The 15087-nt window shown below is 37.3% G+C and overlaps 1 protein-coding gene across 1 annotated transcript in view; it reads right to left on the minus strand.

The window, feature by feature from the left end:
• Positions 1–9464: 9464 nt before the first annotated feature.
• Positions 9465–15087, minus strand: part of MS3_00002299 (uncharacterized protein) — a 50576-nt gene continuing 44953 nt past the window's right edge. Inside the window, exons 1-2 of the mRNA XM_051209874.1 lie at positions 11650–13344; positions 9465–11451 (exon numbers count right to left, since the gene is read on the minus strand). Of these exons, the coding sequence (XP_051075345.1) occupies positions 9686–10114 (429 nt within the window). The 5' untranslated portion in view covers positions 10115–11451; positions 11650–13344 and the 3' untranslated portion in view covers positions 9465–9685. Of the gene's footprint in view, positions 11452–11649 lie in introns of the transcript that reaches the window.

Genomic DNA, 15087 nt, shown 5'->3' on the forward strand with positions numbered 1-15087 from the left:
ATTTTCTGGTTTAGTGCCTCGGTTTAGTGAATGTGAGAACATCATATCTAGTGGTTTCGCCAAGGTTAAAGCCTCTTCTCTTATTATAGCAGAACGAACCGTATCTGGGCAAGGAGAAATGTCTTTGTTCAAATGGTGTGGCCTCTGACACACCAACTCAGAGCTCAGGTTCACTTCCTAGAGTCAAGGTGAGTCCCAGGTGAAGCGCTCATCGATGTAGTTTGCATGGGTCAGTTGGATTGTTTGAAAATTTTCTTCCAGAAGGTCGGCGGCATCACTATTGTTGTTCTTTGAATCATTGTGACCTAACAACTGGGAAACTCATAAATTAAAGGGTAAACTCCCCAGATTACCTGACGTAGGTTACCCTGTAGAGCTGACACATCCAACCATCTGAAAATCCAATGCCTCTCTTTAGTAAGATGTTTTAGTCGCGTTTTGCTGGTAAAAATGAAGTCTATGACGGCGTGATCGCTTCTATGTAAGGAGGTCAGGATTGACAGGCTGTCGATTAGGGATTCTTCGTTTGTAAACATATAGTTTAATCATGGAGGCGTCCAAACGTTTCGCCAACGAGTTTCTATTTTCAATTTTTTTTGATTAATTCCAGATGTTCAGTGAAGTTGGAAGATAGAGCTTAAGTCGATTTGTTGCCTCCAATGTACGTGTGTTGAGTGAAGTTGACTTTATAAGACTGAAGTAACCTATAATCAAGATATGGGTGTAGCCGACACGAGTAGAGTAGGATAATCCTTCCAGCATATGACTTTCGTACTCGGTGCCACTTGTAGATGACTTCCACTAGACATCCTGAAGTATTGGGTGATCTCCATGGGCACCATGCAGACTCATCAACACTGGTTACCGTCTCTTATTCCTATTTTTCGTCACTTAGGAACCAAAACATACCGGTTATTGAGAGCTTCTGTCCATTAGTTTGTGAAGATCACCATGTTTCCCGCAAACTCTATCAGATGAACATTATCAGCGAAACCCAGTTCACACATCCCAATCATTTAGTTCAGTGTATCTACAACGTTTGTATATGGGCAGTTACTACTTTCAATTTGAAGCGCGTGAGCCTCTTCGTCCTATTTTTCCGAATGGGCTTTAAAAAATAGGGAAACAATCCAAGTCCACAGGGATTTCAGAGCTGGTAGCTCCTGTCCCTTCCACGGTTTTTCCTTGTTCTTGACAGTTTAAAAGTAAAATATTCAGTCCTAGTTTGCCTTTTGCCCAATCTGAACATTATGTGGCCTGTCCGGATGCATGTGAATTCCAGTTAATAGCCGACATCTTTTAACGCGAAATATTTTAAGAGCGTCAGCTGCCATCAAGGTGGATGCGAAGGTTGCCTTCATCTTTCTTGGTCACTCTCACCACTTGTTGGGTCAATAGTTCTTCAGCTTCAAAAACTGCTTTATGGACCTCCACTGAGGAATATCATAGCTTGCATATTCAGGGTTCGTGTTTCCTGGAAGATGTTGAACGATGATATTTCTTCCTCGCAAGGACGTCTCACGAGAATCCTTCTGATTGTTCTTGAAGAGACTGCGCTCAGAATATGGTATTTCTGGCAGTTTTCTTACATAGCTTCTTTATTTTTGTAGCTGGTCAGCAGATAATTCTCAATGTCAGCAGTGTTCGTGAATGTTACACGGAGGAGTCTTGGACAATCCTGGAGCCTTGTATCCTTTACTGATGTAAGCCGTGTAACTATTAGGGGCTCAATTTCTAGAAGTTTGAACTTCCTGTTCTTAACTCTGACCAAAGCATACTGATTCTGAAGGTCATCCACCAGTTGGTGGACTCCTATCGTAGGCATTTCTAAATATTTTATTTAAGGCCCCAACTGTCAAAATTAACGGGATTCTTTCTCCCGTTTATACTACTTATGACCATAATTTTTACGCCCGAATCAACCTTGATATACTCATTTCTTAAGGTCACAGCTCATAACAAGTGCTCCATAAATTTACCTAATAACAGATATAAACTTCTTAAGAAACTGTATTGCTTAGATATTAAACGGGACCGGAAATCCAATAGAATAATTCCGAGTTTGGATCTGGTGTACGTTTCCCGTGGTCGTATCGTGGGCGTGATGCCGTTTTTGGTACAGATCATGGAAACCGCACTCATATTGAGATGCCAGAACATAAACTTAATTACTAACTCTCTGGGACTTCTGTAAGAATGTTATATCTTTTTCGACTTCATTTATTTAACAACCTTACTTGGGAAGCATACTGTAAGCAAATGAATGTTGTAACTTATAGGTTATGCTTGTAAAAATGTGTACCAGCTCTGGCAGAAATATATTATGGTTATATCGTTATTGGTTGAAACATAGACACGCGGTTGGTAACTACTGTCTCATTTAAGAACTTAACGTCTACTCTCCAAAACATCCGTCTATAGCTCTTCTAGAGTTACGCCGGTCCCAAGCTCGGGTAAATGGAAGGATTGAGCATGATTTCGACAACCCCATCCTGTAGAAGAAGTCTTGCCAAAAAACGCCAACCAGATTAAACAAACTAATCAATCAAAATCACATAATAAAAGCTCAGACGAGAAAGACTGAAGAAAACAAAGTGTGGTCAAAAGAAATCTGAACAAAGGTTAAAATACATGACAGGGAAAAGAAACAAATAAATGACTGTACTGTCCAATAAAAATGCTGTGAAGGGATTGTCAGCGTTCTCTTTCCGTTACTACTACTAATTCCAATAGTATCACTTACTTTTTCCAAACCGGCGTAAGAGGAAAAACCTGTAAACCTTATGTCTGACGAATCAGTACTTGACAAAGTCAAAAGTTCATCTTCTGAACTATACGTTTCTTATCCACGAATATCACTGTTATTGTTTGATTTTGTGTGACAACGGTATGCCAACCTTAAGACTGGCTGATATAAAAGGTATTATACCCATATAGACCGAAAAGTCAACACTGTTCCCGTCAGTATGATATGCCAAGAAGAAAATCGAAAGTTTCGTGTGTTCAGGCGTCTAATATTCTATCTGACACACAATCAAATACTGGTCGCTACAGTAGAGATATAATACAATTATAAAACTCTCTTGCTCAAACTGAAAATGAACTTTACCACTCAGCACCCTACATGCATATACGCGCCGTGAAAAATGAGAAACACCTCGAACAACTCATTAAAGTCAAAGTCTGTTAGAGGTTGTATCTAAAGAAGTAACAAAAAGAGCAATGTCTTCCTACGATGCAGTTGTATACAATCTCATTAACCACACCCCCTAATGAGCTGACCTAACAGCTTTCCAGCGTCGTGTAAGAATACATGAACTGATTGGAACTCATGGTCGAGTTACAGCAAATGACCAACTAGGGGGAGTTCGCAATACTGTGAAACGTTAAAAGCACATGTACAATTAGTATGATATGAGTACACAAATGACAGCTCACTCTGTAGATCTAGATTGGTCTAGAGATCATAAATCTTTGGATTAGATACGGACCCCTGACTGACACCGAAAACTGCTACATTTCTAATCCCAATCCAGACTATTGGCGTAGTAAATTACTTGAATATAAGCCATGTGACAACACGTATCCAAACAAACCTAATTACGTAAAAACTAGTCCTCTTAAACGTATTACACAGAATGACCCGAAAGAACTTGAATTCATATCTCAAACACGAAGAAACTCCCCAGCCCCAGCAAAGAAGGATAGAAAAACTATTTTGCAAATGACAATACACTTTGATAATAATAATATATTTCTGCAATAGCAGTTACATGCCATTTTTACAGGCATGATTTATAAATTGCAAGATTTATTGTCTCACAGTATTCATGTTAAAGAAATTTAGTCTATAAAAGTGAATATCAGTTCATTCCTTCAGATATACTGAGTAAACTTCAAAATATTCTCCAAAGTGGCATCGCCTCCACGTTACACACGAGATTCAGTCTTAGCATAATTGTGTTAGGATTTTGGTCGCACAATGCAACTTTTTAAGTTTATAGTTGTCATAAAGTAGACTTGTAGAACGCTTGGTGTGAACCATGACCTTGGGAAAACTCGTACGTCTAGTTTGTTCCAGATGTCAGAAGTTCCATACCTGTGCCCTCAGAGCAAGATTCTGAAAAAAAAACGAAACCGAGGAGCAGCCAGGCACTCGGATATGAACAACAAACAGTGCTTAACATTTTGTAGTGGAACAGACAGAGGTATGATAAAATATTAGATTAAATTCGTACTAACCCTTGTAGCTAAAGTGAAATATGATCAGAGGCTACAGATGAGAGAATGCAGTAATAAAGAACAATGAGTTGTGATATTTACCAAGGTGGAGCAAATTCGAATGAAGGAAGGGAAGCCAATAGTCATTAACACCGTCTGTCATGTTTCCGGCCCTTCTCTTTTTTACCTCTCTTGTTGAGTACCCTCGTGGAATAAAACCGAAAATATATACGATTTTAGATGTTGAGGTAAGAGTCCTTCTTGTTAGGGATTTGGATCGCGAGTACTTTCCATCTTCTCAGATGTTGAAACTCAGCTAAAAAGAATAAAATGAACAAAAACCGTTCCTGAAGCGCCGAATCAGTATTATCTAAGGGCAGTACTTTATAGAAAAGGAACACTGTTTGTTAAGGAGGAGTGACTTTGCTGCATTATATAAAAGAGGAACCGTCATACCAGGGGAAAATGGTTTTCGCAAGTGTAGAGTCAGAACAAGAGTATAGATGTTGGAATTTTTCTTGGTGCTCCTGGAGACCGTTCTTATTCTCATGACATTTGAGACATACATTAGTTCATGATAATTCTGATGAAAAAAGCAATTTTATTCATGTCCTAAACTCCCTGCAAAGTCAGAAGCCATCACAACAACGTTATTCACACTTAGATATCTCTCTGCTTTGTAGGAGTGAAGATATGCAGAGGAGGTATTATGAGAACAGATGTAAGTAAAAAACAAAACAGCTGGTATCTCAACGGTGATTTTGTAACAGCTTAGGTTGATTGGTTAGGAGTTGACCGAAAACAAAATAATGTCGGAACATTATTTTTCAACTATTTATTAACTTCCTTATTTTATGTATGCATCATATTTCCTATTAATTTATATTGGATGTCAAAAACTGCAAGCTTGAAACTATAACCACGCTGCCTACCTGTTCTGTCCCGCAATCTGAATAAGGGGACATTTGTTGTATCAGATAACCTTGGATTTTTGGCAGTTGACACAGGAGTGTGCCAACTCCTTCACGTCTTTCTTCATACCAGGCCAGCAAAACCGCTCTGCTATAAGCTTGATGGTTGCACGAACACCTGGATGAGAAGGTTTGTGAAACGTATTGAAGACGTTGCGTCGATAATATTTCGGCACGATTGGGCGACCCCTACCTGTAGATATATCACAAAGTGCCGTTACCTTACCTGTTCCTATCTGTTTGATGCGTAGCTTGAGGGTTGTAGACGATAACTCGTGCTGAAGATCAGTGTCTTCTTTTTGAAGACTGGAGTTAATCTGCAAACAGATAAAGAAGTTACTCAAACAGATGAATTGGTGTTTCCGTTTAATAGCCTCGTTTGCGCGTATCGATGGTTAAATTGCGGTGCTGTAGGAGGTCCATACCAATGATTGGCATGGAAACACTTGCAACAACAAAGATCCAGTGAATGGGTTTATGTAAACATTTTGCCATATGTAGCGATAGGATTCCCGTTTGCCGCCTGTAGATTCAAAACCGATTCGTGAAGCCGGTCGTTAGGATTCGCTGGGAGAACGCTGACTTCTGCGCCAGTGTCGACGAGGTAGCGAACTCTCGTTGTCACATCTGTGACGTATAACAGACGGCTATGTTCGCCGGCTACGGTTGCCGTTAACGCGTGCCGTCTGGGAAATTTCCCGAATTGTTTTTCGTGATGGGCGATTTTGAGTTGGAAAAATTGTAGGGTTTTCTGCAATTTCTGAAGGACTTTCCATACTGGTTGTGATACCAGCACCAGTCGGGGTTATCAGTCTCTCATAGTCTAGAGAGAGATCGCTTACGTGAAGTGCTGCTTCGCGGTGTGTTTAACCGTTTACGGTCGTTACGAAATTTAAGTTAACATGTAAGTGTATGACATAACTCTGTTTGAATAAGTTTGTATAAGAAAAATTGTTTGAATAGGCCATCATCGAAGGTTTTTTGGCCGATAACATCACTAGTAAACATGCTAGGTGTTATGTACCCGTTGAATTCGCGCGCTAGTGCCTTGAATACTGCGAGGAGTTGTGCACGTGTGTCGTTCACGCCGTGCTCGTAAAAGTTGGCTTCTGAGTAGCAAAACCAGGCTTCGATGTTGTCTGGCCAGAAGGGCATCAGTTAGAGTGAAGGTGGGGACATAGTCTTTAGCTTAAGTACTTTGAGTGTCTGTTCAGTCATTGGGAAATATGAAGTACGAGAATGAACGAGTGAAATATATATATATATATATCCAAAAACACGGGAAAAATATCACAATGTATAAAAAATTAAAAGAAGGCAATGATATATAAAATCCCAAAAACGAACAGACTAACAGTTTACAATTTGGTGTACTAGATCACCTTAGGCTCGCCAATGAAGATGCCACAGGTTTTCGGAGTTTGACAACGCTTTAACCAGTAACACCTAATATGAATCGTACCCACCAAGTGAAATCAAAAGACAGGAGCGAGGAGGTTTGAAGATATACTTAATAGGCTATAAATATATCGAGGATCGTCTGATCTAATCTGGCTAGCGACTGTAGGGGTTGTTGAGCACGGCGTTCCCACTCGTGATCTGGTGTGAATGCATGACCTAGCGCCGTCAGCTAGGTGAGTCCATTAACACTAATGTGGTCAGCATCCAATGTCGAAAAATTACAGAGCTATTTATTGTGGGGATTTATTTACCGCTACATTCTGTAAGCACTGGTCTAGCTTCTTCTATAGATAAAACTAGGGGTACCTACCAGCACGAAATATGCTCCTATTGGGACAGACCCCTAGTAAAACCCAATTATCACAATAGGAAAAGTATTCTTATTAGTTAATGAACTCTATTTTACCACAAATAAGGTAGGGTAACTTTACTTCATCGAAAATGAGCAATCAATAAGAAAATAATAATTATAGAAGAAATGTAATCAAATATAGCAAACCTTCGTAAAACAGTTAGGAAGTGTGAGTTAAAATCAACCTTATAATATAATAATATAATACATTTCTGCCAGAGCAGGTACACGCCATTTTTACAGACATGATCTATGGGTTACGACATTATTTTGCTTACAATACGCTTCCAAAGTAGGGTTGTTAAATAAATGAAAACAATAGGAACAAAAGGCAATACATTCATACAGATGTCCTGGAGTGTCAATGATTTGGTTTGTGTTTGCAGATTTAAAAATATTGCTCCAAAATGGCATCGCATCCACGTCGCACGCTCGGTTGGAACCCGGCAGTATTGTGTTAGAATTCTGGTCGTGCTAAGTATTTATGCAACACAACGTTTTAAGTTTAAGGTTGCCATAAAGTAAATTTATAGAGCACTTGGTATGAGCCGTGACCTTAAAAAACACATTCGTCAATTCTGGTCCAGGAGTCGAAAGCTCCGTAGTTGCGCACTGTGAACGTGATGCTGAAAGAAAGAGGGGTGAAATGTGGCTAGGGCCTCCAGATATGAGAATGCAGTAATAAAGAACAGTGAGTCGTGATATTAAACAAGTTGGAGTAGGTTCAAATTATTGAAAGGAAGTCTAAGTTAAGGAATAAGGAGGGGTGTTTATTAGAACTGAATGTGTACCAAGAGAGTAAAGTGTTAAGAAACACTTATAACTATATCTTTTATTGTCTGATTTTGTCTTAGTCTTTTCATCTAATGCCAGCCACAAGGTTCTAATGTAAAGGTACGAGTTAACATGTTTTAGGTTGTGTAAGTAGAATAGCTAATCCAGCATAAAATTGGGAACATGAGTCTGAACAGTGAGCGCAAAATCAGCCCCAGTATAACTGATTGATTGCTTCTTTCTCAGTCATAAAGAGCCTTATACAAACAAAATGTTTTGTCCCATAAACATGGGTGGATTGAAGTCATCGCCATCAATGCTTGCTGGTCAGTAACTCCACCCTCTTTCCTTTTGTGATGTTAGGCTCATTCAAGCTTACTTTTAAATAAATATTATACCTCACACGACGCTCTGCGTTTCACATACTGTTATGCGGTGGGAACAACCATTTCACTATGTATCAACCAAAGTGGCAACCGCCAAAAAGCAGTGTTAAGTAAAACAAAGCTCTGATGTTGATTATAGATGTTCAAAATAATAATCATAAGCATAAAATATCGTTATAACTTACACTGTTTATACTTACTGAAACAACCCTATCTAAAATTGGAGCCACAGATAAGGAGACGCTAAATCAAAGGATGAAACAATAGTAATATTGAACAGGGCCAACAATGCTAATACTTCAGCTGTATTAACATGCTTCAGGATCCGGGAATCAAGTAATCCTCTTTTATTGTTAACATACCTAGGTTCCTGCCTGGAGGATTTGGTGATCCCCTGCTACTAGACACGGAAGCCTGTTAAGCGAAAGCTTCGTCTATTCCGTCCACAACCATTTGAACCATTTGTATGTATTCCCAGAACAATAACTGAAGGGAATTCAAGTTTCATGATTGCATTATTAACTCAAGACATTTAAACTTGTGTTAGAGCTTTCGAGGAATAGTGATCTAGAGAGAACTATAATGAATTTTGCTTGAATAAAAAGTTGCCCTAATAAAAGGGCTATAGTTATGGTTATAGAGCTATAGCTATATAATGACTAGCTTCGCATAGAAAATTTTTAGAATGAAGTTCATTGGGCTTCGAAAGTCATTATTTGCAAACAATGGCTCAGAGGAATATATTTCAGTTTTCAAATTGACGGAAAAGTCAATCAAATGACATTGTAGCGTGGTGTCGAGTCGAGATTAACTATGAACACCGCTGCCAAGAAACACGTGCCAGATAAATCAGAAGGCGAAGGTTGAACGTAACCAAATAAATCCATAAAATCCCCGAGAAGCCAAATATCAGAAGGCAGTTAATGGACCAAGTCGAGATATATTTGCTGGCGATCTCGTGGTATCGAAAGGATACCGAGATCGTGCCAGGATACAAGCTCGGTTACAGAACGTAACCGAATTCGCGCGAAGTCACAATCAAAGTGTAAGAATAAGAATGGAAGCACAATATAGCTGTCATTAGCACAGTCAAACAAAAGCACATTAAAACAAGCACTGGTACAGTTGGTTATAATAATAATTGTTTTTATTAAACCAGTCGTGTTCTCGTGATAAATGTAAGCCACTACAACATTATTAGAGATATAATGGACATGACAAAATCATACGAGACTGTCTTTTAATTGCTTTTAATGGTTGGAGATAGTGACTAAGAGGAATATTACTGTTTATAGGTCAAGGTAGGGAATAGAATAATTTTAAGGTGGTGATTTTGAAGGGAATGTGGTCTTTTCATGCCTGATCCTAACTTGACATTCAGCCGATTGCCTTCTAATGATAGTGTTCATTAAGACTAAACAGGTCAATGTCTGTGTTGAACGGTAAAAAAACTGTGGATTTGAAATAACATGACGAAATAGCACTAATCCCAACAAGCCTAGAACTTTGACAAGACGCAATCAAGAGCTCAACTTTGAAGTACTCAGTATGAAATTGCATTTTATTATTATGATAGTTTTAAGAAACCATAAAACATTTAACTGTACAATACATTTATTAGTTATACACCTCAGCTGCACATGAAGTTGATCACCAAAATTGCATTTGACAGCTTGATTTTTCGTTTCAGGGATAAATTCTCTAAACTTTTTGTTATTCTGACGAATCATCTTATGAGATGTTGCTCTTTCAAAACATTCGAAACTAATACACTTTACGTGACTTAATAGTAGTTTTCTGAGAGATGCATAAGGAAGTAACATAGGCTTTTCTGGAAATTCCAAAGTTTTTAGTAAGCTATAGGCATCCTTTCGGATGAATGTGAGGAAATGAGCAACAATTTTATCATCCTTCACATCTTTCTTGGTCATACTCCAGATTTCAAACATTTCCACGTATTTATAGAAAACTTCAGAATTTTGAATGTATATCCAACTGTTCAATTACATGCTCCTTCGCGACATCAATATGATGATTAAAAGTATTTGAATTATTGTACCAACTAAGAATCCCCGCAATAGCTCAATTTAAGCTAGATAGAACTAAATGAACACAAATGAACGTATTGTATTTGGAATTCGAAATCAGGCATGCATCAAGTACAAAAGAATAATTAGTTCATACAAACATCATACTTACCTTAGTTTGAGGACCATTAAAACTTTAGAGTTTTTTATATATATTTTATTTCAACTTGATACTCCATAGTATCGCACACCATTAATACCACATGGAACTGAAGTTAAGAGATTGAGATCCTGTAGAAATTATGATACATTTTAGTTATTAGTCCACATTTTTTTACTACACATATCATTTGGAACGACTTTTATAAACTTTTATCACACACCAATTATCTGACTATCGCACGTCATGATTATATCTTCCATAGTGAAAACGACATATGAACTGTAAAACTTGTAGTTAAAATGAAAACTGAAGTGAAGGAGAATACAGGTGAGGGCAGCTGAATTAAATTTAGCTCATAATTACAGAGTTACTTGGTAAAATAGAAAAACCATACTATATTTCTTAGTTTGCAAAATGTTCAATAATTGTCTCGAACTTCATTGTTCTTGCATTTCCATACTAATTGCTTTCTATTCCCGCTCTTCCTTTCTTGATCTCCCCCATCTTCTGCTGCCAGACGTTACATTCCTGACTCGTGTCATATACTACTTATATCAATATAAGTAGCACGCACCACATAACGAATACAGTTTTAGAATATAGAAAATCATAAACTCAAAGCTGACACAAACTAATTTGAGTAATGTTGTCAATTTCGTCTTAAGTGAATTAAAAAGTGGGATAAGTAATGAGACTTTATTTCTTGATCTGAATTTGAAATACAGCTGGTTTCTAGAAGGGTACACATTCTAAACAATCCGTTTGTTCTAATTACTACTAATAAGTAGTATAAACTTGTATCGGAAATTTCAGTTTACGAGTGGTGAAAGCAGTTTTTAGAAATCGTTTCAGTTAAAAAGATCAGTAATTGGGAAATCGTCCAAGATATATTGATATATAATACCTTTTATATTTAATTAAACAAAACTTCACAAATCATTTTGTTATGACAAAGTTATGTGATTTCAAAACAAACGGATCAGTTTGTAGAAACGAACAAAGATTGAAAGTCTTTCAGCTTTTCTTTCCATTAAATTTGTGTATCCAAAAAAACTGTTTTTGAATATTTTCAACAACAGAACAACTTGACATAATTCTGTAATGGATTCAAGTAGACAAAGTTAAAACCAAACCCAATAGTATAAAGTGGTAAACTCTCATTATAGTTTACTATATAGATATTACAAGAGTAATCTCTAAAAACAAACTAAAGCTATTTTATTTAATGACCTAGAGAGCAATATGACACAATAAACAGGTGAATGATTATCTTTTATACATGTTTTCATCTTACTATGTTGTCTGAATCCTGTTAAACTCTTTAAATCTCTCTAACTTTGAACCCATTTAGTGAACAATTCTATGCTGAATTTGAGAACGAAAGAAAAACAAGATGAAATTGTTTAGCTTTCAGAAGAGACACATAGTCAAATAACATCTCTATTCAATTCTTTCCCAAAATGAATTTGTGCTGCGACTGCATACCTTTAGCTATTTAAATTCATTAAAACTAATGAGATCAATACTAAGTTCTGAATGTTTAACCGTTATTTTGCTTACGGATATTATTTACAGCTATACGTCTACTTTTAGTGAAGATACATAGACATACATCCTTTCAACAGTTGACCTCAGAAATGGAAGGGCTATAGTTTTTGGACAAACTAATATAAATTTAGCATATCATGTCTTGCATGTTCAGACGAAAGTCACTCATCCATGTGGCTAAGTCAGTTTGTGATGAAAAAAGCCCATTTAAATTCGTAATTCTGAATTCAAACCCTAACTCCAAGACTTAGTTCCTCACTCTGTTTTGTACTTGATAGGTCGTTGAAGTTTAGCAAGATTACTCAAGAATCTCCAAAGGTCGTTCATAAATTATCTCACTGTTCCTCTTCATAAATGCAGCACAATGACTCGTTTGTAGTGCAGAAATTTTGAGGGAGTACGTTAGTAAATGTTTTCTGGAAACGTTAAACCTACCTTGGGAAGTGCATTACCCTAAATATACCATAAATATTCGGAGTTTGATAACACCTTAACCAGTAACACCTTTTATAATGAAAATGTGCCAACCCAGTCAAATCATAAGTCAGAAGTGAAGAAGTTCGAAGATATATTTGATAGAATATCGATGTATCGAGAAGTGATTCATCTAAGCTGGCTAGCGACTAAAGAGATGTGTAATACGGTGTACCCACTCGTGATCTAGTGCGAATGTGTGACTGAGTGCCTTTATCTAGGTACGTTCATTAAAACTAATGTGATCAGTATCAAATGTTGATGACTTACAGAGCTATTGATTTTGGGGGATGTATTTACCGCTACAACCTGAATCCAAATAGTTTACAAATAGTATAACTCTGACCATAAAAACTACTTAGAGAACAGTTTAGCATACCTCAGTAGCCACCATTTCGTTCGCCATTCCTCATTTAACTTTTACACAGAAAAAGAGCTCACAAGGAAGGTCAACTTGAGTTAAATTAAATGCTAACAAATATGATTGATTAGTTTACATTTTACATATTATCCACAAACGATAAAAGAATAATTCACATTTTACTTTAGCTACGATCAGAGCAAAATCCAAATCGTTTCATACACGTTTGGTACTCCAAATTCAGACATTTGCAGGTTAGAATAACTTATAGACTACCAACAGAAATATGTATATAATAATTAAAAATATTCGAATTAATGTAGTAACTAGGAATTCCCGAAACAGTAAAATTTAAGCCAGACAGATCTAGATGAGCACAAACGAACGTATTAGATTTGGAATTCGTAATTAAGTACAAGAATAATTAGTTCGTACAAATATTACAATGTAATACAGCAAATTGAATTCTTCTAACATTGCCATTTGAGTATTACTGTTTAATACCTGATAAGTATCAAATAATTTGTTAGTATGCACTGATTTCATAAATACTAGATTAGAAGATACTAGATCTATGCCCTTTCTAACCTGAAGTTCTTATTCAACTTATTAAGTATTAATCTACATTTATTAAAATAAAATAAACTTTATTCATTTTACAACTTACCTACTGAACTTTAATAAACTCATTAGCCACAATTCATATCTAAGATTATATAACATTATAGTTATGATCTTTTTATGAGTTCACTTATCACCCCATAGAAATTAACATACTTTCCTCTATCAGAAGGGGTTTGTGGAGATTTTAGAAATTTCATAGATTGAAATCATGAGTCAATTGAAGCTAGACCACCATGGAAAACCTGGAAGAACTGGACGGCCGTTTCGTCCAAGTATGGGACTCCTCAATAGTGCGTATCCACGATCCCGTATCCCGCGAGATTCGAACACAGGACCTATCAGTCTCGCGCCAGCCGCTTAACCAACTAGACCACTGAGCCGGCCGGCATCCAATGGTGTTAATGTCTAACTTAAACCAATCCACGAAGTTGCACCACCGTACATCATTGTCTTGACTGAGCTGATATCTCACAACCGACCTGGTTGAACTCCACTGGTAACGGCTTCTCACTAGAACTCCAGGAGTATCTCTTGAAGTCAGTCACTAGTGAGCAGATGATTACTATCAGAAGGGGTTTCGTGGAGATTTTAGAAAATTCCTTTTGTTTTTCTTTTTCTTGTTTTAATAAAATATAGGAAAAAATGTTAGTAGTGAAATAGTTTTTATGAAAAAAAGAAAAGAAGAAAAGTAAAATAAAGAAACCTAGATTCATTTTTATGGAATTTTACTCTAAATTAGCAGTAAACCATGATAAACATCCATATCTGTAAAAAAACAAATAAACAAAAAAAACAACAACAAAAGAACCAATCAGATTTAAGTAAAATAGCCAATAACAATAATACTTACTTACTTACTTACACCTGTTACTCCTCGTGAAGGAGCATAGGTCGCTCACCAGCATTCTCCATCCAACCCTGTCCTGGGCAATCCTTTCCAGCTCCTTCCAGTTGTAATTCATCCTTTTCATATCTGCTTCTATTATCCGACGTAATGTGTTCTTTGGCCTTCCTCTTTTCCGCTTCCCTTCAGGATTCCAAGTTAGAGCTTGCCTCGTGATGCAGTTTGACGATTTGCGTAATGTATGTCCTATCCATTTCCATCGTCTTTTCCTAATTTCCTCTTCAGCTGGAAGTTGGTTTGTTCTCTCCCACACAAGGCTATTGCTGATGGTATCCGGCCAATGGATGTTGAGTATCTTGCGTAGACAGCTATTTATAAATACTTGTACTTTCTTGATTGTGGTTGTTGTAGTTCTCCAAGTTTCAGCTCCATACAGTAGAATTGCCTTGACGTTCGTATTGAAGATTCTCACTTTGATATTGGTTGAAAGTTGTTTTGAGTTCCATATGTTCTTCAATTGTAGGAATGCGGCCCTTGCTTTGCCAATCCTCGCCTTTACGTCTGCATCTGAACCTCCATGTCTATCGACGATGCTTCCCAGATATGTGAAGGATTCTACATCTTCCAGAGTTTCGCCATCAAGGGTGATTGGATTGCTGTTCTCCGCTTTGAATTTGAGGACCTTGGTTTTCCCTTTGTGTATGCTGAGGCCTACTGATGCAGAGACTGCTGCTACATTGGCTGTCTTTATCTGAATCTGTTCACGTGTACGTGATAGGAGGGCTAGGTCATCTGCGAAGTCCAGATCGTCTAATTGGTTCTGAGCTGTCCATTGTATTCCGTGTTTTCCTTCAGATGTCGAGGTCTTCATAATCCAGTCG

This window comes from Schistosoma haematobium, chromosome 1, assembly GCF_000699445.3.
Source record: "Schistosoma haematobium chromosome 1, whole genome shotgun sequence".
Taxonomy (NCBI): domain Eukaryota; kingdom Metazoa; phylum Platyhelminthes; class Trematoda; order Strigeidida; family Schistosomatidae; genus Schistosoma; species Schistosoma haematobium.